Source organism: Podarcis gaigeae (genome assembly GCF_964106915.1).
Source record: "Podarcis gaigeae genome assembly, chromosome: 3".
NCBI classification, from domain to species: domain Eukaryota; kingdom Metazoa; phylum Chordata; class Lepidosauria; order Squamata; family Lacertidae; genus Podarcis; species Podarcis gaigeae.
In genome coordinates, this window is record NC_139680.1 from 122,347,488 (window position 1) to 122,372,262 (window position 24,775).

Genomic DNA, 24,775 nt, shown 5'->3' on the forward strand with positions numbered 1-24,775 from the left:
TTCGAGGGCGGGCGTCCGGCCAGGGACTCAAAGACCGGAGACTCGCGACTGGGACGACAGAATCACTCGATAGAGATATCTAGATATAATCGAATTTTATTGTTTTTCGGCATCAATGAAAAACTCCACAGACACATTGGATCCCTGGATTTTCTTAACAGACGACGCTTCAGCCAAATCGTAATGCTTACTTCCCATCTGGAAATATTCATACTAAACTCCGAAGAAAAAGGCGGAGCAGCAGCCAGGGGACTTCGGGAAGAATCTGGGCAGCCGGAGAGTCCCCTCGCTTTCGGGGTTCCTGCGCCAGATGCAGGCGGGTCCTCTTCCCACTTCCTCGGCCCACCGAGAAGCATTTCTCCCCGTCTCCTCGCATTTTGAAATCAATCTTATTTATTTCCTAAGATTTATATACCGCTTGACTGTTTAAAGAGCAGACCGCAGAGCCTTTTACAAAAACTATGCGCCTTGACCCCGTGGCCTACAGAGCTTGAAGGTGAGAAGGTTTGTGTGAGATAAGGGGGGGGGGGTAGATTCTGAAGGGCACCAGGGACCAGCGTCCCACCCGTTGCGTCAAATTCCTCACCTTCGCAGGTGAACCTCAAGCGCCTTATCGGAGAGTCCGCAATCGAGACGGGGGAGAGTGTAACTGGGAGCAGCGCCAAGCAAGCTCCACACGGCCGCTCGGAGTCTCGCTCCACGGGTGTGGCACTGGCACCCCCACAAAAAATAATATTGAACACCAACTGGTGTTTTCATTTGCGACAAGGACAGCTTCTGGTGGCAGAGCGGGCTCTAGTTTTTAAAACATTACGGCTTCAGAAGACAAAGGCAAGGGCCGCCCTCCGCCTCTCTCTGCCCACCGGCGGCGACCCGTCCTTCCTGCGCTGCTCCTCCTCCTCCGGAATGCAGGACTGCCAGGTCTCCCCGACGGAGGGGCGGAGAGAGAGACCCCCGCCAGGGCCTTGGCACCGGTTCGCAGCCCCCCCTCTTTCCTCTGCGTCCTGCGGGGCGCCGCAGCGACTTTCCCCGCACCGAACTGGAAAGGAGGCTCGGAGTCCGCGGCGCCGTCTAGCAGCGCCGGGAACCCGCCTCTCGGGGCTTTTCCCCGCGGCCTTTCTTCTCCAGGAAGGCGTCCAGCCGGCCAACGGCGCCGGTAAAACGTCCCGCGGCGCATAGGCCTCCTTTGGGGTCGCCACTTTGGAGCAAAACGCACACGGGCCCCATAAAGGAAGGCCGGGAAGGGGGCGCCTCGTTCGCCCCTCCTTGGGCAACGCCGGTTCCAATAAAAAATCCAGCCGCCCTCTTAGAAAAGTCCGTCTCCGTGCCCCGTGCCCCGAGCCCCACGGAAAGATGTCGAGAGGCGTCCTCATTTCTGCGGAGCCGCAAGATGGACGGGGAGATTTGGGGGGCAGCCGCAGTGCCCCCCCCCGCCCGGGCTCTAGACTGCAGGTTTCTTTTGCCCCCTCCCGGTGAGGGGCGTCAGGTGTGCAGGCAGCCAAAGGACGCGCCTTCCCTGCGGTCTCCGGTCCCTTCCGCCCTCCGGCTTCCCTGACGCCTCACAGAGAAAAACAAAGAAACGAAATCGGGCCGCGCAGTGGGTTTGGCCCGGGAGAAATGGAATCGGACGGGCGATCGCATTTTTCTAACCTCGGAGCCGCCTCGGGAGGAGCGGGGCGAGGCTGGAAGAGGGCAGAGCAAGCTCCGTTTCCTGGGCGGGAAGAAGCGCGCCGGGGATCGAGCGAAAACGAGCCAAGCAGTGCCTGGATGGAGGCAGCCGCCGCCTCCTTGTCGGGTAAGACAGGAAGAAAGTGGGGGAGCCTCATGGGCACCGCCGCTCCACGGGCTGAGACTCTCTGTTGGGGGGTGATTGTGCGGGGGGGGCTGCCGGGCCCCGGATTGGGGGACCGAGTTATGCCCAAATCCGGCTGCCTCTCCCCCCTGCCTGGAGGGAGCAATCCCGCCTGCCACACAATGGATCTGCTCTCCTGAGATCCCTTCTCCGGCAGAAGATCTCCAATGGTCCCTGCCTGTCCCCTTGGGAAGAGAGACCCTTTTCTTTGGCCCCCCATCATCACCTCCATCACCGTTTCATTGGATCAATATGGATCCTGCGAGGCGAAGAAAGCGCTCCGACTCAGCCCCGCGGCGCCTCCCGCGCGCCCGTCCAGGCGGAACCGGCTCGCTCCGCGCGCGGCGTCTCTCGCCGGTCTCTTCCCGCAGCTCCGCCCCGCCGACGGACGGGGGCTGCGGTCCGGCCCCGTTCTTCTTGGCTGGGCCGGGGAGACATCGCCAGTGAAGCGCCTTTCCTGGCCTCCCAGCCCGGAGCCGAGCTGCGGGCCACCCCCTCGGCCTGGGGAGCTCTCCCCGGGTTTGACGCCCAGCCACAACGGAGCGCCGAGCCAGAGGACCGCCAAGGCGCCTTCCCACCTCCGGGGGTCCAGGCGAAGCAGCAGGGAGCAGCGTCTCGGGAGGCCCGGCGCAATCGGGCATCTCCTGCGCTCGGCGCTGCGCCTGCCTCCTTCCCGGGCGCCACGACGGCGCGGCAGTGAAGAGGCAAGGCAGGGACGTCTGAAGGCGCATCTTCCCGCGGCCCGCAGGGGGCGGGGCCTGTGGCTAGGGGCGGGGCCTTCCTCCGCCCGCCCGCCCGCCCGCCCACCCACCGGGGGTTGCCTCTGCCTGGACCTCTCGACGGCGCCGGCAGCGGCGGCTGCAGCAACAGGACGCGGAGTCTCCTGAGAGCACATGGAGAGTGCCCGGCGCGCCTCTGCCTGAGGCCGAGGCCCAGAGCGTGGCAGCCAGGGGGTTTCTCCTTTTCTGGACGCGATGGAGCCCCCCTCGGGTGAGGGCAGGGACCCCTCGGAGAGCGCTCGCCTGGTGGGCAGCCGCAGTAGCAGCAGCTCCAGCAGCGTCCGCCTCAAGAGGTAAGGGGGTCCCCACGCGCAGAAGCCCCTTCCTCTCCTCCACCGGGATCCTCCGCAGACTCCACCAGGCGCTCCCCTGACCCAATTGAAGACCCCTCTGAGATAGCCCCCGGCTGCCTTTTTCCGCACAAGCGGCCTGAGGTTTTTAATCTTACACGCTCCTGCCCAGCGAAGTGGCGTTTGGTCGCCCGCACTCCCCGGACAGCCAGGGACCCCCGCCGCCTCTTCCCCCTCCCTGCCCAGTCCCCGGACCCCACCCGGCAGGTTCCCCGCCTTGCCTCCCCCCAGCACACACCCCCCCCCGCTCGGGAATCCCCGCATTTTCTGGGGAACTTCGTGTGTTCGTTGCGAGGGGGTCGGCTAGAGGGGGTCCCCTTGTGCCGCTCCTCCATCTCCTCCTTCCAGGGCATCCTTGGATTCCTGCCCCCCCCCCCCATGGCTCATGGGGAATTCCACGGCAGTGGGACGTGAGCGGCGGGAGGGGGAGGCGTAAAAGTGGCGGGGGGAGCGGGAATCGTGGAGGTGGGGGCGTCTCCTTCCCAGCTCCTTGCGGGGCATCTTTCGCTTATGCCTTAGCTCTGCTGCCGGTGTCGAGCGTTTCAGTTGTTACTTGGGGGGGGAGGCGGGGGTCCCTCGCCGGAGGTGGGGGCTCTTTGCTCCCTCTCGCCCCTCGCCGGAGAGCCCACAGGAGCCTTTCCTTGCGGCGTCTGCATTGACACCCCTCCCTCACTCGTCACGTCTGGGATGCTGCACCAAAGGCAAGGAGTCTCTCAATAGAGTTAGCAGCCGGAGAACCCCTCTCTGCCCCCCCCCCCAGACCCACGTCGGGGTCGCCTTGCCTGCGCAGCATGCTGGAAACCTCGCAGCTCCAGGGCCCGCTCGGGGGGCAACCTGTCAGCCAAGCCTCACTGCCCCAGGGGGAGAAACAGACTCTCCAAGCCTCGGTGAGGAGGCCCGTCGGCCTTTCGCCTGTCGGAGAGGGCGCCTCATGGACGGCCGGCAGTCAGCCGCTAGTGATGGCGTTGCATCTTGGGGGGAGCAGGACAGCTGGGGCTGGAAAGAGCCCCCCGAGGGGGGTGGGGGATGCCTGGCCCTCGCTGCCAGCCCACGAGGCGCTTCCTGTGCCGTCGAGCCTGCCTCCTTGGCACGTGCCAGCTTGTTTTCTGTGCCCCATCTGCCTCCAGAAGGCTCTGCCGGGTGCCAGGGAGGGACAGCTGAGCGGTGGGCTGGCGAAATCTGCGCTGGGGGAGCGTGGCTGCCTCGTTTTCCGGGACTTGCATTTGAGGAGCTGGGGGGGGGCGCACACATGGAGGGCAGGCTCCCCCATCCCTGTGCAGACAGCCCCTAACCCAGCTCCCCCCCCCCCCGTCCTCCAGAGCAGCCTGGCCAAGGAAAGGCGCCTTGAAGGTCACTGAGGTCAACGGCAAGGACAGGTGCCTGGAGGCTGAGGTGCTGCCTGGGGGCGGGGGGGGAGCCGCCGCCCCTGGAATCCAGCCCAGCCTATCTGGAGCCCTGGAAGCGTTGCGGCAACGGGGGAGCAACCCCTGACGAATGCCTGCCTGTCACGGTTTCAGCCAACACGCTCGGAGCTGCTATTTTGTGTGGGAATGTTGACATTCTGCCCTGCGAGGTTGGCTGCCTGTGGGAAGGGCTGGGGCGCAGGACTCCCCTTGCACTGGGGGCTGGCGTGGGTCTGCATGGGGAAGAACAGTTCGAGAGGGGACCTGCCCTGCTTCCAAGACTGCCTTTTAACTTGTGCTGACCTCCCATCAGGAGCTAGACCGATACTCCTCAGGTCTCCGGCCTCGTGTTCTCCTTCTCCATCCTGGGAGGAGACCTCTCAGCCTCTGAGATGCAAGAGGGAGCCGGGCTCATTGCTACTCCTTAGTTAAAATGAGAGTTTTTCCTGTCAAGTTAGTATTTCCCACCGTAAATCGAGAGTTCTTGTATCCCTAAACTCATTTCCTCAGTGTGAGTAAATCCAGGGGAAAATGTGAAATATCCTCCAACAGGGAAGCTGAGTAAGAGGAGGTGGTGGGGTGGGGTGACATAGCTGAACAGGACGGAGGCGGACGGGGTACAAGTAAAACATTTCTACCTTCTCTCCTCTCCCTCCCTGATCTCTCTGGGTATTCCGAGCCTTTCTCTCTTTTGTGGGCGGCTGGGGCCAATGCTTGGAGTGCGCAGGGGATGGATTCTGTTCTTAAAGATGAAATAACCACACAAACAGAAGAACAAGCCCTGCTGAGGCTGTCTTCAGGGCTTCCGCCGGATCTCACCAAGCTATTGGTTGAAAGTGACAAGAAGCTGATAGAGGTGATCCAGTTGACAAAGTGCACGTGGGATCTCAACACTATACCTCGCCCATGACTCCTGAGCTTACGCTCAGCAGTCAGGGAGTAAGAGGATCTTTCTTGTGTAGATCAGGATTCAGTAGCAGGAAGCAGAGAGGAGGAACAATGGAGGGATGGAGAAAGTGGAGTCGTCCCGGATCCTCTTGGGACCTGTGCATGTTCCCTTCGCTGAGGATACCAAATTTCTCCGGATCCTGAAAACCAAAAGAGATTGTGAAGAGCTCTAAAAGGATTTCTCCCAACAAAGCGAGTGGGCGTTAAAATGCCAAATGCATTTCAGTGGAAACAAGTGTTAAATGATGTACGTCAAGACAAATAAATGATGATGGTTTCACACTCACACACACATTTTGGGGTCCTAGGAGAGCTCAGGGGAGCTGCCAGCCCCAGGTGCTGAAAAAGGCAAGAGGGAAGACTGGGGTCCCGCTCTGGCTGCCTCTCCTCGAAAGGGATATTGCAGAGTTGGAAAAGGCCCAGAAGAGGGCAGCCCCAATTGTCCAGGGTCTGGAGCGAGGAGAAGTTGCGGGTTGGACTTGGAGGCGACGGTGCTTCTGAATACCCGCTGCTGCTTCACCAGGACGCGAGAGCGCTGCTTTTGGGCCCGGGTCCTACTTGCGGGTTTCCCATCCTCCCCTTCTTACCTGGGGGGCACTGTGAGAAGAGGGTACTGGGGTTCATGGGCCATTGGTCTGATCCAGGCTCTTTTTATGCCCCCCCCCCATTTCTGGCCTTCGGAGGGCGGGCTTCCGGGCCCTAGGCTTCCTTTGGTCTGCCTGCGCCTCCTTCGCTTTTCCTGGCTGGGGCAACCCCAGCTTCGAGTGGGATGGGGGGGCACCGCTCTCTCGCTCCCCATCGCTGTTTCCTCTCCAGGCCTCGACGGGATCCCCGCCCGTTCTCCCTTCCTGTTCCTCCCACAGCCTCGAGGGTTCCGCCACGGACTCCTTGCGCCTCCCGGCCGAGGGAGAGAACCCCACCTCCGCCACCCGGGCGCGGCGCGGCTTCCTCCCTCCCAGACCGGCTGCGATGTCCTGGGGGTTGCCCCGGGAGAGCAGCGGGGCGGCTCCGCCAATGGCTCCAGCCCCGGCTCTGGAGCTCCTGTCTCAGCCCAGGGTCGCCGTCGAGTCGGTCTGAATTCAGCAAGGGGGCCTCTGAGCCGCAGAAAGGAAAACACGCGCGTTCACACAAACTCGAAACACGGACACGCATCTTCTTGACGGGGGTCTCTTGCTCCAGCTTGTGCTTATAGTCGAGAAAGAAAAGCCCCCCCCCCCCCCAATGTCTGGACTGTTTGAGCTACGCTCCCTGGATCGGGGCCCTGCTCAGACGAGGCACAGCGCCCCTCGACGACTCCTTTCTCTATCTCTACCACCTGCGGGAGCCAGTCTTTGCGGGGGGAGGCGGGAGAAGGAGAGAGGATTTTGCGGGGGCAAGTGATGGAAGGAAGAGCAGCAGCAGCCGTCCGTGGGTGGGAGGGGGCGGAGGGGACCACGTGGTACTGCTCTGCAGGGGGGGGGGAGCCGCTTGGGAGCTTCAGCTTCAGGATCTGTCCTTCCAGTGAGCACTCAGGGCTGATTTCCTTCAGAATGGAGAGGTTGGATCTTCTTGCAGTCCATGGGACTCTCAAGAGTCTCCTCCAGCACCAGAATTCAAAAGCATCCATTCTCCGGCGATCAGCCTTCTTTATGGTCCAGCTCTCACTTCCATACATCACTACTGGGAAAACCAGAGCTTTATCATAGGATATTATAGGAATAGAATTGTATAGTTTGACAGGTCATCTAGTCCAATCCCAGGCGTGAGATAATAGAGGAGAAAAAGGCCTGCAAACGGGGGGGGGGGGGGCGGGACGGACAAGAATGGAGGATAAGGATAATTCTTCCTCAGTTTTTCACGGCAGCCATTCCATACCCACCAACATTTATCCGATGAAAATAGGGACATCTATTATTATTATTATTATTATTATTATTATTATTATTATTATTATTGTTAATATCCTGCCCATCTGACTGGGTTGCTCCAGCCATTCTGGGTGGATTCCAACATATGTAAAAACATAATAAAGCATTAAACATTTTAAAAGAAAACTTTATAGTCCTTGGCTTTGGGGCAGCAGAACTCCATATCCTCCACATTTCTCTGATGCAAATAGGGATGCCGTAAGGAAAAGTAAGACATTCCAGAATCAAATCAGAAACCGGGACAGCTTGTGTAAATCTAGGACTGTTCCTGGGAAACGGGGACGAGCAAAGGGAACTCCCTTGATGCAGCAGACAGAAAGTCATCAGGTGCAGTGGGAGAAATGGACGCTGTATCAGTCACGTTTGTGTCTGGCGTGCGCCTGCACCCACTGAACTGAACGCCCTCGGCCTGAACCCCACTGGGGGGCCCTTGAGGTATTTCAAAGGACGACTCAAGTGCAGGTTTCTATGCCATCCAGAAGAGGGAGAGATTCTCCACCAGCCGGCCATGGCTTCTCTACACTGAGATCAGCATTTCTGACCTTCCTCTTTTTAGTCTCCTTATTTGGAGAAAAGCAGGTTTTCATAAGGATATGGCCCAGCCGATTCTCTCCCATTCCAGGATTCTGCCCTCTGGCTTTCTGGGCTGCCTCCTTCCTGACAGCCCAGCACCCGCGAGCTCGGCTCCTGGGCCCAGCTGCCTCCCCAATGGGTCCTTCTGGCAGCAAGGCAGCCACCGTGGCCAAACCTGTCCAGGGGCATCACACTTCTCCAGTTCCTGTCAGGCGGAAGATGATTAAATCTCCCCGCAGCCCCAGGAGAGCAGCCACAGTCACGGAGCCAGCTTGGCTATTAATTCCCTCCCCAGCGAGGCTCTTGGGAGCACTTGACATGCATCTATCTGACCAGGCCAGGCGCTGACAAAAGACCTCGCCTTGCTCCAAAGGGGTGTGAGGGGCAGGGCAGGGGAGCCCAAACCCACAAGAGGAGCATTCTTCTGCAAGAAAGCACCCTTCATTCAGGGCTTGGTATTGACCTGTGTGGCTTCCCTGTGCAGCCTGGAATGCGCCCACTGCCCAGGATCCCCTGGGTGGATTACAACAGAGACCTTGACAGATCAAGAGGCATTTGCTCCCTTGTCAGGAGACCAGCACTGGCACTTGAGTGGCTCTTTTACACCCCTTCCCTAGTGACTCTGCATTGCAATGCAGGAATCACAGCTAGAGAGTCCTCCACTTTCTGATATCGTTGTTGTTGTTGTTTAGTCTTCTAGTTGGGTCCGACTCTCTGTGACCCCCTGGACCAGAGCACGCCAGGCCCTCCTGTCTTCCACTGCCTCCCGCAGTTTAGTCAAATTCATGCTGGTAGCTTCGAGAACACTGTCCTACCATCTCATCCTCTGTCATCCCCTTCTCCTTGTGCCCTCCATCTTCCCCAACATCAGGGTCTTTTGCAGGGAGTCTTCTCTTCTCATGAGGTGGCCAAAGTCTTGGAGCCTCAGCTTCAAGATCTGTCCTTCCAGTGAGCACTCAGGGCTGATTTCCTTCAGAATGGAGAGGCTGGATCTTCTTGCAGTCCATGGGACTCTCCAGAGTCTCCTCCAGCACCAGAATTCAAAAGCATCCATTCTTCGGTGATCAGCCTGCTTGATGGTCCAGCTCTCACTTGCATACATCACTACTGGGAAAACCAGAGCTTTATCATAGGATATTATAGGAATAGAATTGTATAGTTTGACAGGTCATCTAGTCCAATCAGTTGCAATGCAAGAATCGCAGCAAAAGAATCCCTGACTGGCAGCCAAGAAGGGAGAGTCCACCGCCTCCCAAGCCCTGGTCAAACAGCTCTGACTATTAGAAATTCCTTCCTACTGTTGGAAATGGCTCTCTTGAAACTGGAATCCCTTGACATGGGTTGTCCCTTCCAGAGCAGGAGAAAACCAGCTTGCTCCATCTTCAGATATCTGAAGATGGCTCAGGTCACCTCTCAGCCTCCTCTTTCCCCAGCTAAACATACCCAACTCTACACTGCTATTCATTTTTATCCTGAATCTGCAAAATTACTTCTAACTCCTTCGCTTTAGTTTGTGGGTAGACACCCAGTCTGTGATTTGTTCTGGTTCATGTCGGGTGTTTGTTCCCGTTTGTTTCATATTTTATTGGGTTGTATGCTTTACATAAAAATTAAAGATGTTAAATGGGGGGGGGGGGGAGTGACTCTACAAGGCAGCCGTGGGTGGCATGAGGAAGGAGGCGGCTAATTCTCTGTGTGTGTATTCTGTGGGGGTTGAGCAGGACTGAGGGGCTGCCCCTCCCTCATGTTCCAGCCTTCTCTCAGTCTGTTTGCAGGCCCCCAGGATGCCTTCCCCAGCCTCCCCCTGGAGAACGGGCATGCGGAAGTGCCCGGGGGCCTGGAGATGGAGCGCCGCCTGGCCCCCCACTGCCACCTGGGGCCCTGCTCCCCCAGCCAGAGCCAGCTGAAGCTCCAGGCTCAGAGGAAGCTCAGCATCGCCTGCGGGGTCTGCTTCCTCTTCATGATCGGAGAGGTCATAGGTCAGTGGGGCTGGGGAACGGTTCTGGGAGGGAGGTTCATGGACCACCAAGCCAGTGGAGGCACCTCCATTGACCCGAGAGAGGCTCAGAGCCGCAGAAAAGCTCTCTGGGATGCCCTTGGGGTTCTCTTCCTTCTTCAAGGAAAAAGGACAACACGCCTGTTGGGTGGGAGTGCAGATGGCCACCTGCTTTTCTCCTTCCAGGTGGATGGGGTCATCTGACACCCAGGGAGCCTCCTCTGGGATATTATTGCAGTCAAGCCAACAAGTCATGCTTTGGTGCTCGCTTCGGCAGCACATATACTAAAATTGGAACGATACAGAGAAGATTAGCATGGCCCCTGCGCAAGGATGACACGCAAATTCGTGAAGCGTTCCATATTTTTTAAAAACAAAAAAAAAACAAAAAAAAAACAAGTCATGCTTTGCCAGACGGGCACGTGAAGGGGCTGAGGCTCACAGAGCTTTCCCCCTAAAATTTGCTAGCGAGAGCTCTGTGAGATCACTTCCTTTGTCTGTCTTGGCCTGCTTCTTTCCTGCCTGGGAAGCCCTCTCCTTCTTCAAGCTGACCACCCACGCACCATTTTTGAATTTACTTTTATACTTTTGTAACTTAGATAGTAGTTATAAACCTGCCTTCATTTTGCTACTGTAATGGCTGCCTCAAGACTTAGATTATGTAAGTAAATAATACTTTTACTTCTTCACAAAACAAAGTTGGGGTAAGACCAGGAAAATCCAGCCTGTCTTAAAGCATCCTGGATTATTGTTTCTAGAAGGTTAAATCAAACATGCCTTAGCTTCCATGTTTAAAGCTGCAAAGGGTGGTACTCTGCTGATCTCACTCATGTGAGCAAAGAAGAAAAATAACTAACTACCCTCTCCTAGTGCCTGAATCCATTCCTACACTTTGTGGCTGAGAGAGCATGTTTCAATTTTCATTTGATTCACATTTATTTTATCTGTTTTGCAGTTCTTTGCTGACTTTCCGAGGTCATTAAGTGTTCATTAAGATAATGAGCAGGAATCAGTTGACAGCAAAGTGATTGACACAGCAAAAAACCTGTCAAAGGGCAGAGGAGATAAATCACGGCAGCAGCACTAAACTCAGCTCATCCTTAGAAAGACCCAGGAAGTCTGCCTGAGAGGGGCTGAGGGGGTATCCTGGTTAGAGCCAGGGCCTCCCCCCCCCCCGGTCCTTCACCCCTCCCTCCACAACACAGCTCTGCTTGCCTTTCAGGTGGGTACTTGGCTCACAGCCTGGCCATCATGACAGACGCAGCCCACCTGCTGACAGACATGGGCAGCATGGGCGTCAGCCTCTTCTCCCTCTGGGTCTCCACGCGCCCGGCCACCAAGATCATGAGCTTCGGCTGGCACCGCTCAGGTACCTTCAGATCCTCTCACAGGGTCCCTACCTCGCCAGTCCCACAAGGCCATGAGGGGGCTCTCCCAAGGGGCAGCCGGGGGACACTACTGCTGCTTCTGCCTCACCCGCTTCTCCCATTGCCCCTTCGCCAAGAGGCCAGCTGGTGGCTCTCAGCAACTGCACTGCGTCTCCCAAAAAGCAGGAAAGCCTTCATCAGGCAGAGCGGAAAGGAAGCCTTTGAAGGGCCTGCCAAGCCGACTGGCCTCTGGGTGCCCCATTTGGGGTGCGGCGGCAGCAGCAGCAGCAGCAGCAGCGAGATGCTTCTCCCATTACAGTACAAAGGCTGCTGGTGGGGGGGGGGTGACTGCCTCCCTCCTTCCCTTCTTGCTTCCCTCTGAAGTGGTGGCAGAATAGAGCCAGGCAGCCAAGGAGCCAGAGAGGCTCACAAATTGTTCCCTGAAAAAGGCAGAAGGCAAATGGGTGGAGGGAAGACTGATGGAGGATGAAAGAGAAGAAGAAATGGATTCAAATGGCCTCTTCAGCACTTGAAAGAGATCAAAAGGCTTTTTTGATGGCTTTTGACTGTTGTATTGAGCCTGGCTTCGGCTGGGGAGGGCGGGATATAAATAAAATTTATTATTATTTATTATTCCCCACACAGTGAAAGACCCCCAGACTCTCCCAGGGGCCTTCCTTGTTGCCAGGGCTTGACTTGGCTGCCCCATAGCCTTTCTGCGCCTCTTCTCTGATCCTGCTTGGGGGGGTCCATTTCCCCTCCTGCCCCCCATCTTCTTCCTCCTTGCTGCTCATTTTGTGGGGAGCCGAAAGAACTCCCTGCAGGAGTCAATCGTGTCCTATTGCAGCTGCAGGGAACCCTCCAGGTGTTACCAAACTATGAATCCCACCCACCTCTGGCTACCAGCCCTGCTTGCTGGGGCTGATGGGAGTTGTAGTTCAGGACCACTTGTTGGGCCAAACGTCCCCCACCCTGCTCTTTATTCGACAGACCTTGGAGCAGTGTTTCAGCTTCCCGCCAACCTTGTGAGGTAGGCTAGGGTGAGAATGGGAGGGGGGCTAAGTCATGAACCTAAGCGGAGATTTGGCAGCAGCAGGTCTCCCTGGCCCAATGCCAGCCTTCTAGTCTTCTCAGGACAGGGCAAAGGACTCCTCTGCGAACTGGCCTTGGGGACAAGCAGGCAGGTCCAAGAGACCCAGGAACATCTCCCAACCTTCTGATCCGGGTTCAGGTTCCAGGCAGCCTCAGGGAACAGGCCCAGAGCTGCCTTGGTGCTCCCCAACTTGGAGGGAGGGCACAGGGCGACTTTGGCTAGGCGCCCCTGACCGGCATCTCCCTCTCTCCCCCCAACTTCCCCCCCAGAGACGCTGGGCGCCTTGGCCTCGGTCCTCTCCATCTGGATCGTAACGGGAGTGCTGGTCTACCTGGCCTCAGCCCGCATCATCAGCAATGACTACGAGATTGAAGCCTCCGCCATGCTGGGCACCTCGGCCTGCGCTGTGGGCGTGAACATCATGTGAGGCCTGGCGTGGGGCATTGAGGGAGGCGGAGGACGGATTCTCAGGCACAACACACTCCCATTATCAGGGGCTGCCTCTGGTCAGTTCATTGAATTATAGCCCAAGCCCACACCATGCAGGAATCACAGCCAAGGAATCCCTGCCAGGTAGCCAGCCAACCGCTGCGCAAAAATGGTAGAGCTGGAAGGACCCCAGGGTCATCTAGTCCAGCCCCCTGCAATGCAGGAATCTCTGCTAAAGCATCCATGACAGATGGCCTCCAACCTCTGCTTAGAAACCTCCAAGGAAGGAGAGTCCTCCATCTCCTGAGGGAGACCGATCCACTGCGGAACAGCTCTTACTGTGAGAAAGCTCTTCTGATGTTGAGTCGGAATCTCCATTCTTGTCACTTGAAGCCATGGGTTCGAGTCCTCCCCTCCGGAGCCCTTAAGATCTTTGTAGAAGGCAGCATTCTGCCCACAAGCAGGGCCCAAGAGCTGTGGTGGGCAAGAGGCTGCTGAGGTGGATGGCAGACCCTCCAACATTTCTCTGATAAGAATAGGGATGTCCCATTCCATAATAATCATTTTAGTATTTGTACGCCACACATCTTACTGGGTTGCCCCAGCCACTCTGGGCAGCTTCCAACATACATACAATCATAATGCAGTCAGACCTCGGGTTGAAGTAGCTCAGGTTGAGCGCTTTCAGGTTGCGCTCCGTGGCGACCCAGGAGTAACAGAGTGCATTACTTCTGGGTTTCGCCGCTCGCGTATGTGCAGATGCTCAAAATGACATCACTCGCATGTGCGGAAGCAGTGAATCGCGACCCGTGCACGTGCGGACGCGGGTTGTGTTTGCTTCAGGGTGTGCATGGGGCTCCAGAACAGATACCGTTCACACCCAGAGGTACCACTGTAGAACATTAACCATTTAAAATACCCTTCTTTATACAGGATTGCCTTCAGACGGCTTGGGGGTCGGATAACTCCTAAACCCCCAGCATTTCTCCAATGGAAATAGGGAAAAGTGAGACATTCCAGGATCAAATCAGAAACCAGGATGGCTTCTCTAAATCAGGGATGTCCCTGGAAAACCCTTGGAGGGTCTGGGGTGGGACCCCAATGGTTGCCTTGCCCTGGGAGGGGAAGGGTGTGTCCCCACCCCCAAAGCCCTGGCTCATAGCTCTTGCCACCCCTCTCTCCAGCATGGCCTACCTTCTGCACCAGTCGGGCTCCCCCCACAGCCACGGGGTGAGCACGGGGGGCTACGAGCGGATTGGGGAGAGCCCCTGCGGTGCACCTGCGGTGCCCACCCACAGCAACACCAGCGTCCGAGCCGCCTTTGTGCACGTGGTGGGGGACCTGCTCCAGAGCATCGGGGTCTTCGTGGCTGCAACCGTCATCTACTTCAAGGTAGGGGGACCAGGCATCCTGCTCTGGATAGGGACCCAGAACCTCCCTCCCTGAAGCACTGTCTGTTTCCATGGAATCATAGAATGGTAGAGCTGGAAGGGACCCCCAAGAGTCATCTAGGAATCACAGCTAAAGAGATTTCCCTTTTTTACATTGACCAGCACCCATTGCAATTAAGAGGGACAGTGCATCAAATACAAACGATGCAGTAGATCAGTTTAAATTGCCAAATTAAAAAAGCAGCACAAATTAAGAATCAGAGCACCATAGGGGTTCTTATTTAAATATTTCCTGGTCCTGGCAAATGGAGGTGGAGCCAACCCTCCAAGTGCACCCTGTCAACTCCCCAGGAGGCCTGTCTGCAGCCCAAGAGGTCCTCTTCCCCCGAATGTCCAGGGAAAGTGGCTTCCCTGCAGCTTCCATTCTCTGGGTCCACTTCCCCCTGCTGGAACCACAGAGAGCGAGGCAGCTGCATCTCTGACACCAGAGATCTTGGAAGGCTACTCCCCCTCCCCTTATTAGACTTAATTAATTAACAAAATTTACATACCAAAGCAACAATTGGGTTGGATCCAAAGTAGCGCTGAGGAGTGTGTCACATCCATGCACGGATTTCTGCCTGGGGAATGGGGCTGCCCCCTAAATCTGTCCTAGGGGTCCTCTGTCCTCTGTGTCAGTGCAGGGATCTTGTCTGTGTCTATCCCTGCCTCTCCTCCTCCTCCTCTGCTTTGCAGCCCCAGTACAAGATTGCAGACCCCATCAGCACTTTCCTCTTCTCGGTCTTTGTGGTGGGCTCCACTGTGACCATCCTCCGCGACGTCTTCCGGGTGCTCATGGAAGGTGAGTTCCAACCCAGACCCTCTCGGGTCAAATGAGGCCACCTTGTTAACTAGAATCATAGAATCACAGAGTTGGAAGAGACCCCAAGGGCCATGGAGTCCAACCCCCTGCCAAGCAGGAAACACCATCAGAGCACTCCTGACATATGGCTGTCAAGCCTCTGCTTAAAGACCTCCAAAGAAGGAGACTCCACCACACTCCTGGGCAGCAAATTCCACTGTCAAACAGCTCTTACTGTCAGGAAGTTCTTCCTAATGTTTAGGTGGCATCTTCTTTCTTGTAGCTTGGATCCATTGCTCCGTGTCCGCTTCTCTGGAGCAGCAGAAAACAACCTTTCTCCCTCCTCTATGTGACATCCTTTTATATATTTGAACCTGGCTATCATATCACCCCTTAACCTCCTCTTCTCCAGTCTAAACATGCCCAGCTCCCTTAGCCGTTCTTCATAAGGCATCGTTTCCAGGCCTTTGACCATTTTGGTTGCCCTCCTCTGGACACGTTCCAGTTTGTCAGTGTCCTTCTTGAACTGTGGTGCCCAGAACTGGACACAGTACTCCAGGTGAGGTCTGACCAGAGCAGAATACAGTGGCACTATTACTTCCCTTGATCTAGATGCTATACTCCTATTGATGCAGCCCAGAATTGCATTGGCTTTTTTAGCTGCCGCGTCACACTGTTGGCTCATGTCAACTTTGTGGTCAACCAAGACTCCTAGATCCTTTTCACACGTACTGCTTTCAAGCCAGGTGTCACCCATCTTGTATTTGTGCCTCTCATTTTTTTTTGCCCAAGTGCAATACTTTACATTTCTCCCTGTTAAAATTCATCTTGTTTGTTTTGGCCCAGTTCTCTAATCTGTCAAGGTCGTTTTGAAGTGTGATCCTGTCCTCTGGGGTGTTAGCCACCCCTCCCAGTTTGGTGTCATCTGCAAATTTGATCAGGATGCCCTTGAGTCCATCATCCAAGTCGTTGATAAAGATGTTGAATAAGACCGGGCCCAAGACAGAACCCTGTGGCACCCCACTAGTCACTCTTCTCCAGGATGAAGAGGAACCATTGATGAGCACCCTTTGGGTTCGGTCAGTCAGCCAGTTACAAATCCACTGAGTGGTAGCATAGTCAAGACCGCATTTTACCAGCTTCTTTACAAGAATATCATGGGGCACCCCGTCAAATGCCTTGCTGAAATCAAGGTTGGCTACATCCACTGCGTTCCCTTCATCTACCAGGCTCGTAATTCTGTCAAAAAACGAGATCAGGTTAGTCTGACATGACTTATTTTTCAGAAATCCATGCTGACTATTGGTGATCACAGCATTCCTTTCTAGGTGCTCACAGACTGTTTGCTTAATGATCTGCTCCAGAATCTTCCCTGGTATTGATGTCAGACTGACTGGGCGGTAATTATTTGGGTCCTCTCTTTTCCCCTTTTTGAAAATAGGGACAACATTTTTTTTTTTTTTTTAATAAATTTTTATTAGGGGTTTTTACAAAATAAAGTACAAAGATAAACAACCTTTCTTTTATCTCAACAGAGTTTCATAACTTCTTTGGACTTCCTCACATCTCCCGCTGCCATTTTCATCATCATAAATTTTTCCCAGCAATTTATCATCTAATTTGCAAATTTTATAACCACTTATTTAAATATAATCCTCTGTAAATTAATTTCTCTTAATCTCACTTTACATCCCATTTCGATCCGATTTTGTGGTGGCCAATTATTTATGATCAAACATCCTACTTAACTTTCCACCAAATCACAATATTTTTGTAAATAAGTCTTAAATTTCCTCCAATCTTCTTCAACCCTCTCTTCTCCCAGGTCTCGAATTCTGCCAGTCATCTCAGCCAGTTGCATATAGTCCATCAGCTGCATCTGCCATTCTTCCAGAGTGGGTAGATCTTGAGTTTTCCACTTCTTGGCGATAAGTATCCTTGCTGCTGCTGTTGCGTACAAAAAGAATGTTCGGTCCTTCTTTGGCACCATCTGGCCGACAATGCCCAGGAGGAAGGCCTCTGGTTTCTTAAGGAAGGTATACTTAAATACCTTTTTCAGCTCATTATATATCATTTCCCAGAAGACCTTCACCCTGGGACAAGTCCACCAGAGGTGAAAGAATGTTCCTTCATTTTCCTTACATTTCCAACATTTATTGTCTGGCACATGGCATATTTTGGCTAGTTTAACTGGGGTCATGTACCACCTATATATCATTTTCATTACATTTTCCTTCAGAGCATTACATGCCGTGAAGTTCATCCCCGTGGTCCACAACCTTTCCCAATCCTCAAACATAATATTATGCCCAATATCCTGTGCCCACTTTATCATGGCCGACTTAACCATTTCATCTTGTGTATTCCATTTCAACAGCAAGTTATACATTCTTGAGAGTACTTTAGTCTTAGGTTCTAACAATTCTGTTTCCAACTTCGATTTCTCCACCTGGAATCCTAACTTTTTATCCTTTTTAAAAATTTCTTGAATCTGAGCGTAATGTAACCAGTCTCGCACTTTGTCTTTCATTTTTTCCAAACTCTGCAATTTCCAATTGTTGCCCTCTTTCTCTATTATTTCCCAATATTTCGGCCATTTGGCCTCCATATTGGGTCTTTTTCGGGCCTTAGCCTCCAGAGGTGATAGCCATCTTGGAGTTTTATTTTCCAATAGGTCTTTGTATTTTGTCCAGACATTAAACACTGCTTTCCTGACAATATGGTTCTTAAAGGCCTTATTGATCTTAACTTTGTCATACCATAAGTATGCATGCCAGCCAAATGCATTGTTAAAACCTTCTAAATCTAACACATCAGTGTCCTCTAGAAGTAGCCAGTCTTTTAGCCAGCAGAAAGCTGCGGCTTCGTAGTACAACCTTAAGTCTGGCAGGGCAAAGCCCCCTCTTTCTTTCGCATCAGTTAATATCTTAAACTTAATTCTGGGCTTTTTGCCCTGCCAGACAAATTTAGAAATATCTCTCTGCCACTTCCTGAAGCACTCCGTCTTATCCACAATTTGCAATGTTTGAAACAAAAACAACATCTTAGGCAATACATTCATCTTAATAGCAGCAATTCGGCCTAACAAAGAAAGCTTCAATTTTGACCAACTGTCCAAGTCTCTCTTAATTTCAGACCAACATTTTTCATAATTATCCTTAAATAGACTCAGATTTTTTGCTGTTATGTTTACCCCTAGGTACTTTACTTTTTTAACCACAGTTAGTTCTGTTTCTCTCTGAAACCGTTCTGACTCTGCATCTGTCAAGTTTTTTCCCAACACCTTAGTTTTCTGTTTGTTTAGTTTAAAGCCCGCTACCCGACCAAAGTCCTGAATCAATTGTAACACTCTTTTTGTACTAGATTCTGGCTCTTGCAATGTCAAAACAAGGTCATCTGCAAAAGCTTTAAGTTTATATTGTTTCGCTCCGATCTGAATCCCTTGCACCAACCGGTCCCCTCTAATCAAGTTCAAGAGCACCTCCAGGACAGAAATAAACAGCAAGGGGGAAATCGGGCAGCCTTGTCGTGTCCCTTTTTCAATCTTAAACTCTTCTGTAACCACATTGTTGACTATCAGTTTTGCCTTTTGTTCTGAATAGATCGCGTCAATCCCATTTTCAAAACCCCGCCCCACTCCCATTTCTTTTAAATTCCCCTTCATAAATTTCCAAGAAATGTTATCGAAGGCCTTCTCCGCGTCTATAAAAATTAGAACTGCTTTAGTGTTAATATTTGTTTGCAAAAGTTCCAAAATGTCAATAATGTTCCTTGTATTAGCAAATAAATGTCTTCCTGGGAGAAAGCCTGCCTGGTCTTTATGAATTATCTCATTTAAAACTCTTTTGAATCTTCCTGCCAAAACATCAGCAAATATTTTGTAATCCACATTTAAAAGGGAAATGGGACGGTAGTTCTTAAGTTGTGTCTTTTCAGTTTCTGATTTTGGTATCAATGTGATGAAAGCTTCCTTCCACGATTCAGGCGCCTTCTTTCCCTCCATAATTTCATTGCTGACCTCCATCAGTGGTTGAATCAAATAGTCACTTAATGTCTTATAGTACTTGGAGGTCAAGCCATCTGGCCCTGGAGACTTGCCCAACTTCATATTCTGAATGGCCTGTTCTATCTCTAATCGTGTTATTTTACTATTCAGGAGTGATCTATTTTCTTGTGATAGTTTTTTAAGTCCATTTTTCTCCAAAAATTTTGCAATCTCTTCCTCCTTTTGTGGCCCTTGAGTGTATAATTTCTTAAAATATTTCTGGAAACATTTTCTAATTTCCACCGGGTTCTGAATATTCCTTCCTTCTATTTCCAAATTTGTTACTATGTTCAGCTTTTGTCTCTTCTTCAACTGCCAAGCCAGCAGTTTCCCACATTTATTAGCCGATTCAAATGTTTTTTGTTTCATTGATTTAATCTTCCATTCTATTTCCTGGTTTATCAGTTTAGAATATTGTGCCTGATGAAGTTTAATTTCTCTCAAAATCGGCTGTGACTTCGGGTTTACTCTTAGTTTCTTCTCTAACTCTTTAATTTTCCCCAAAATCTTGTCCTTTTTCTCATTTTGTAGTCTTTTCTTTATGGCGTTCTGTTGTATCAAGAACCCTCTCATCACAGCTTTGCTTGCGTCCCAGATTGTTCTTTTTTCCACAGCAGTGTTCAAATTTATCTCAAAATAGTCCTTTATTGTTTTTTTGGCCTTCTTGATAATCTCCTGATCTCTAAACAAGTTGTCATTCATCTTCCATCTAAAGGAGCCGGTTGGTAATAATGTCATGTCCATTTTCAACGCGTTATGATCGGAGCAGGTCTTTGGGCAGATTTCCACTTTCTTCACCTTAGGAGCCAGACCTCTAGAAATCCATATTTGGTCAATTCTTGTCCAAGTCAGTTGGGCTTCAGAGAAAAATGTTCCTTCTTTCCCTAAGGGGTTCTTTGTCCTCCATATATCAATCCAGTCCATGTTGTCTGTCATTTCAAAAAAGGTCTTTGGTAGTCTGCCTTCTTTAGTAACCTTTTGGCTTTGTGACCTATCCATGTTCGTTGAAACGATCCCATTCATATCTCCCATCATGATGATGTTATCATAGTCCAGATAATCCAGCATAATCTCATGCAACTTCTTGTAAAATTCTGATTTCCCTTCATTTGGAGCGTAAATTCCTAATATCAAAATTTTCTCTCCTTGGTGCTGTATTTCAATTGCCAAAATTCTTCCATGTTCATCTTTAAATAGAAATTTTGGTGAGAGGCTCTCCTTTGCATATATCACCACTCCTCTCTTCTTAACTGAGTCCGAAGATATAAATTCTTGGCCTAACCTTTTATTTACCAATATTTTTCTGTGGAGCCTAGTCACATGTGTTTCTTGTAAACAAGTAATGTCTAGTTGCTCCTTTTTTAATATGTGAGAAAATAGGGACAACATTTGCCCTCCTCCAGTCTGCCGGGACTTCGCCTGTTCTCCAGGAATTATCGAAGATGACTGCCAGTGGTTCTGAGATCACATCTGCCAGTTCTTTTAATACTCTTGGATGCAGTTCATCTGGCCCTGGAGACTTGAATACATCTAAACTAGCCAAGTATTCTTGTACTATCTCCTTAGTTATTCTGGGCTGTGTTTCCTCTGCTGAATCATTTGCTCCAAATTCTTCAGGTCGGGCATTGTTTTCTTTATCGGAGAAGACTGAGGCAAAGAAGGCATTGAGGAGTTCAGCCCTTTCTGTGTCCCCTGTTTGCATTTCACCATCTTCTCCTCTGAGTGACCCCACTGTTTCTTTGTTCTTCCTTTTGCTAGGAACATACCCATAAAAGCCTTTTTTTGTTGCTTTTAACCTCTCTAGCAAGCCTGAGTTCATTCTGTGCTTTAGCTTTTCTGACTTTGTGTCTACACGTGCTGGCTATTTGTTTGAATTCCTCTTTGGTGGTTTCCCCCCTTTTCCATTTTTTGTGCACATCCTTTTTTAATCTTAACTCAGTTAAAAGTTATTTAGATAGCCACCCTGGCTTCTTTAGGCACCTTCCATGTTTCTGTCTCATTGGTATTGCCTGAAGTTGTGCTTTTACTATCTCCCTCTTAACAAACTCCCAGCCATCATGAACTCCCTTTCCTTTTAGTATTACTGTCCATGGGATCTCACCCAGCACTTCCCTAAGTTTTATGAAGTCGGCTTTCTTAAAGTCAAGAAATTGAGTCCTAGTATGCTTGGCTGCTCCTTTCCGCTGTATAGTAAACTTCAGAAGAGCATGATCACTCGCGCCTAATGATCCTTCCACTTCTACCCCACTAACCAGGTCATCAACATTGGTTAGGACCAGATCTAAAATGGCTGTTCCTCTTGTTGCTTCTCCCACTTTCTGGACAACGAAGTTGTCTGCAAGGCCAGTGAGGAATCTGTTTGACCTTATGCTCTTGGCTGAGTTTGACATCCAGCAAATATCCGGGTAATTGAAGTCCCCCATTACTACTATCTCCCTTCCTTTTGCATGCTAGGCCATCTGTTCCAGGAAGGCATCATCTATGTCCTCCGTTTGGCTTGGGGATCTATAGTAAACTCCCACAATGAGGTCACTGTTATTATTCTCCCCCTTAATTTTGACCCAAATGCTCTCCCTTTGGCTTTGAGGTTCTAAATATTGGATCTCTTCACAGGTATACACATCCCTGACATACAACGCCACTCCTCCTCCTTTCTTGTCTGGTCTGTTTCTCTGAAATAGATTGTATCCATTATTACATTCCAATCGTGGGACTTATCCCACCAGGTTTCAGTGATGCCTATTATGTCATATTTAGTTTGCTGTACCAAGAGCTCAAGCTCATCTTGTTTATTTCCCATGCTTTGCGCATTAGTGTACAGACATTGAAGTCCATTAATCATTCCCCCGTGTCTCTTATTTAAGGATTTTTTCCTCCCACCACTAGGTCTGTATGCTGTTTGCTCCATTTGGTCTATGACATTTGGATGATCATCTTCATCAATTGATAGACTCCTACCTTCAGGAGCACTGTCTCCCTCCCCCACATTAGTCAGTTTAAAGCTCTCCTGATGAGGTTTCTGAGATTTTTGGCAAAAACATTCCTCCCAACCGTTGTGAGGTGCAGCCCATCGCTTGCCAGAAGTCCATCTTCAAGAAACTGCAGTCCGTGATCTAAGAATCCAAACCGTTCCTGTTTACACCATTTGCGAAGCCAGCTGTTCACTTCCACTATTTTTCCCTCTCTTCCTGGGCCACGTCGTTCAACTGGGAGGACAGATGAGATGACAATTTGTGCATTTAATTGCTTCAATTTCCTGCCCAGAGCCTTGTAGTCTCTATTGATCTTCTGGAGGCTATTGCTTGCAGTGTCATTGGTTCCCACATGAACCAAGAGGAAGGAGTATTTGTCAGTGGGTTTTATGATTCCTTGCAGTCGTTCAGTTACATCTTGGATCTTAGATGTAAGGCTAAGTCTGAGGCGTAGAGAAAGCAAATGGCAGAGGTGGAGAGGCTTGTGGGATTTGACCAGAAATTATTGTCAATGAATCAAACCCAGTCAATGCAATGCTTTCATTGCAGACACAATGGTGTGCTCCATATTTCATAATTCCTCATAGCAATCCCACCTGACCCCCACACTCTGGATATTTGCACCCCTACACCTGCCTTGTCTGCCAGTGTCCGCATGGCATAGCATGGGTTGCCAGAGCCCAGGGTCTTGCGTTGTCTGGAGAGCTCACTTTCTGGTTCGCATGGAGAAGCCGTTTTCATCAGAGTCCACTTGTGGAAGCACATGGCCATTTTAAGGCTACACCGGTTGTTGAAATTTTGCACACCCTAACAATTTTTTGCCCGGGCAATTGCCCCGGTGACCCCGCACCCCGCTACACTACTGAGCAACCATCTCCAGCAGGAGGTGCCCCTCCCTTGCTCTGCTCCAGGGAGACGGCACCGCCATCTGCTCCTCCAAGGGTGGGAGCTGGGGGTTTGGAGGGACCCCAGCCAAGTCTGTTACCACCCTGCCTCCCTCTCTTCCAGGGTCTCCGCGGGGTGTGGAGTTCAAAGCCGTGAAGGAAGTGCTGCTGTCCATCAAGGGCGTGAAGGGGGCTCACAACCTCCACCTCTGGGCCTTGACCCTCAGCCATCACGTGGTGGCTGTGCACCTGGCAATTGGTGAGCAACCCCCACCGCACCCTGGCTCAGAGTGCCCGGGACCCCCTGAGGAACTCCAGCAGCCCCTGAGAGGGCAAAAGCCCCAGGCGATGGGGTGGGAACTCTACCACCTCAGACTGCAGGGGGGTGGAGACCACATTTTGGGACACTACCCTGAGTTTAAAATGCCTCAAAAGCAAAACACATCTATCCAGGACAAAAATCAATTGGTATATCTGGGAATGTTATCTATTCATTTTAAGGCATTTCATAAGCCATTTAATATTTTAAAAACTCAAAGTGGTGCACCACTTAAAAGTTTCATTAAAAGAAAAATGCAACATGGAACCAGTAAAACAGCAGCATAAAATCAGGAATCTGGGGAACTGACAAATAAATAAATAACAGGGCCCAATCTTATGGATCAGGAAAGGCCAGGGGAGAAAGGATGTCTTTAGAAGACCACTACAGCAAAGGGCATCTCATAATACAGAGGCAATGGGGGAAAATGCCTGTTTTCAGGTCACCCCCCCCCCATGATGTTCTGTAGCTTCCCTTGATGGGCATCTGGTTGGCCACTCTGAGAACAGGAGGCTGGGCTAGATGATCCTGCAAACGCCAAGCCTCTCCTTGGGTGTGCAGGGCAGGCAGAGGCTGGTGCCGCCTTTGCCCAGCTGACCCCTTTCTGGGTCTCTCCCCTTGCAGACTCTGGTGCCGACATGGAGGCGGTGCTGCAAGAGGCCACAGCTGCCCTGCAGAGCAAGTTTGGCTTCGTCTCCTGCACCATCCAGGTGGAGCGCTACCTGGACGACATGGCCAGCTGCCGCCAGTGCCAGGACCCACAGGACTGAGCCCAGCGCTGCCCCCTTGGTGCCCTCCAACTGCCAACCTCAGCCGGGAGGCGCTGGGAATCCCAGGGCCAGCAGGGGTGGCAGGGTGGGTGTGTCTCCTCTGCCCACCTCCACCGCCAGGGCCGCCTCAGCTGCCCAGCCAGAGAGGAGAGGAGGCTGAGCCCCTGCCCCTGCGCATCCTGTTCTTCTTCGTGTCACATTCCAGGCAGGCACGGGGGCCCCTCTGCTACTGCCCACCCCATTGCCTGCCTCAGTGTCTTTGGTGTGCAATGCAACCCAGCCCCCCCCCCCCACAGGCGAGGCCTGCCATTAGTCGGTGTTTGCACGAGTGTGTTCCCTTTCCAGCAAGCTCCCTGCCGTGGAGTCGAGTCTGCAAGACATCCTATGAGTTTAAACAGCTGTACAGAATTGGGAGGGTTCCTGCCCCCCCCCCCCGGTCATCCAGTCCAACCCCCTGCAGTGCAAGAATCCCAACTGAAGCAGCCATGACAGACGAGGGCAGATCCTTCCCCCGCTTGGCCAGGCCGAAAGCAAAGTGGTCCTGCCAGGAGGTCAAAAAGGAGGCCATGGCACCAGTGGGGACCAAGCCATGGAGGGGGGAGCCCTGGGGGCAGAAACCAGTTCCCCAGCCCTCCTGATCAGGAATGCCTCCACTGCCTGCCAGACGCTTTGGGCGAGGGGCCCACATGGAGAGGCCAGCCCCCCAGCTGAGCGACAACTAGGAAGCGCTGCTGCTGGGAGATCTCGCCCATGGAGGGGGCCAGCCCCGCCCTCCCCACACGCACGTGTCCTTGTGCCTGTGACCTTGTGGAGTTCACGTCTGTGTGTGTGTGTTTCGACCGTGTCGAGTGTCCAA

General features: G+C 52.2%; 1 protein-coding gene across 1 annotated transcript; it reads left to right on the forward strand.

Annotated features, from left to right (window-relative positions):
• Nucleotides 1-2,653: 2,653 nt before the first annotated feature.
• Nucleotides 2,654-24,454, forward strand: SLC30A3 (solute carrier family 30 member 3). Its single transcript, XM_083734034.1, has 8 exons — nucleotides 2,654-2,924; nucleotides 9,577-9,791; nucleotides 11,031-11,177; nucleotides 12,538-12,691; nucleotides 13,882-14,089; nucleotides 14,824-14,929; nucleotides 22,955-23,089; nucleotides 23,774-24,454. Exons 1-8 carry the CDS (start codon nucleotides 2,827-2,829, stop codon nucleotides 23,917-23,919), a joined length of 1,209 nt encoding a protein of 402 aa, XP_083590160.1. The 5' UTR covers nucleotides 2,654-2,826; the 3' UTR covers nucleotides 23,920-24,454.
• Nucleotides 24,455-24,775: the final 321 nt, after the last annotated feature.

Coding starts and splice junctions, on each gene's coding strand:
- SLC30A3 (XM_083734034.1), top strand. CDS start 2,827: ATGGAGCCCCCCTCGGGTGAGGGCAGGGACCCCTCGGAGAGCGCTCGC. Junction 9,792..11,030: donor CATGATCGGAGAGGTCATAG/GTCAGTGGGGCT, acceptor CTTGCCTTTCAG/GTGGGTACTTGGCTCACAGC. Junction 14,090..14,823: donor CAACCGTCATCTACTTCAAG/GTAGGGGGACCA, acceptor TCTGCTTTGCAG/CCCCAGTACAAGATTGCAGA.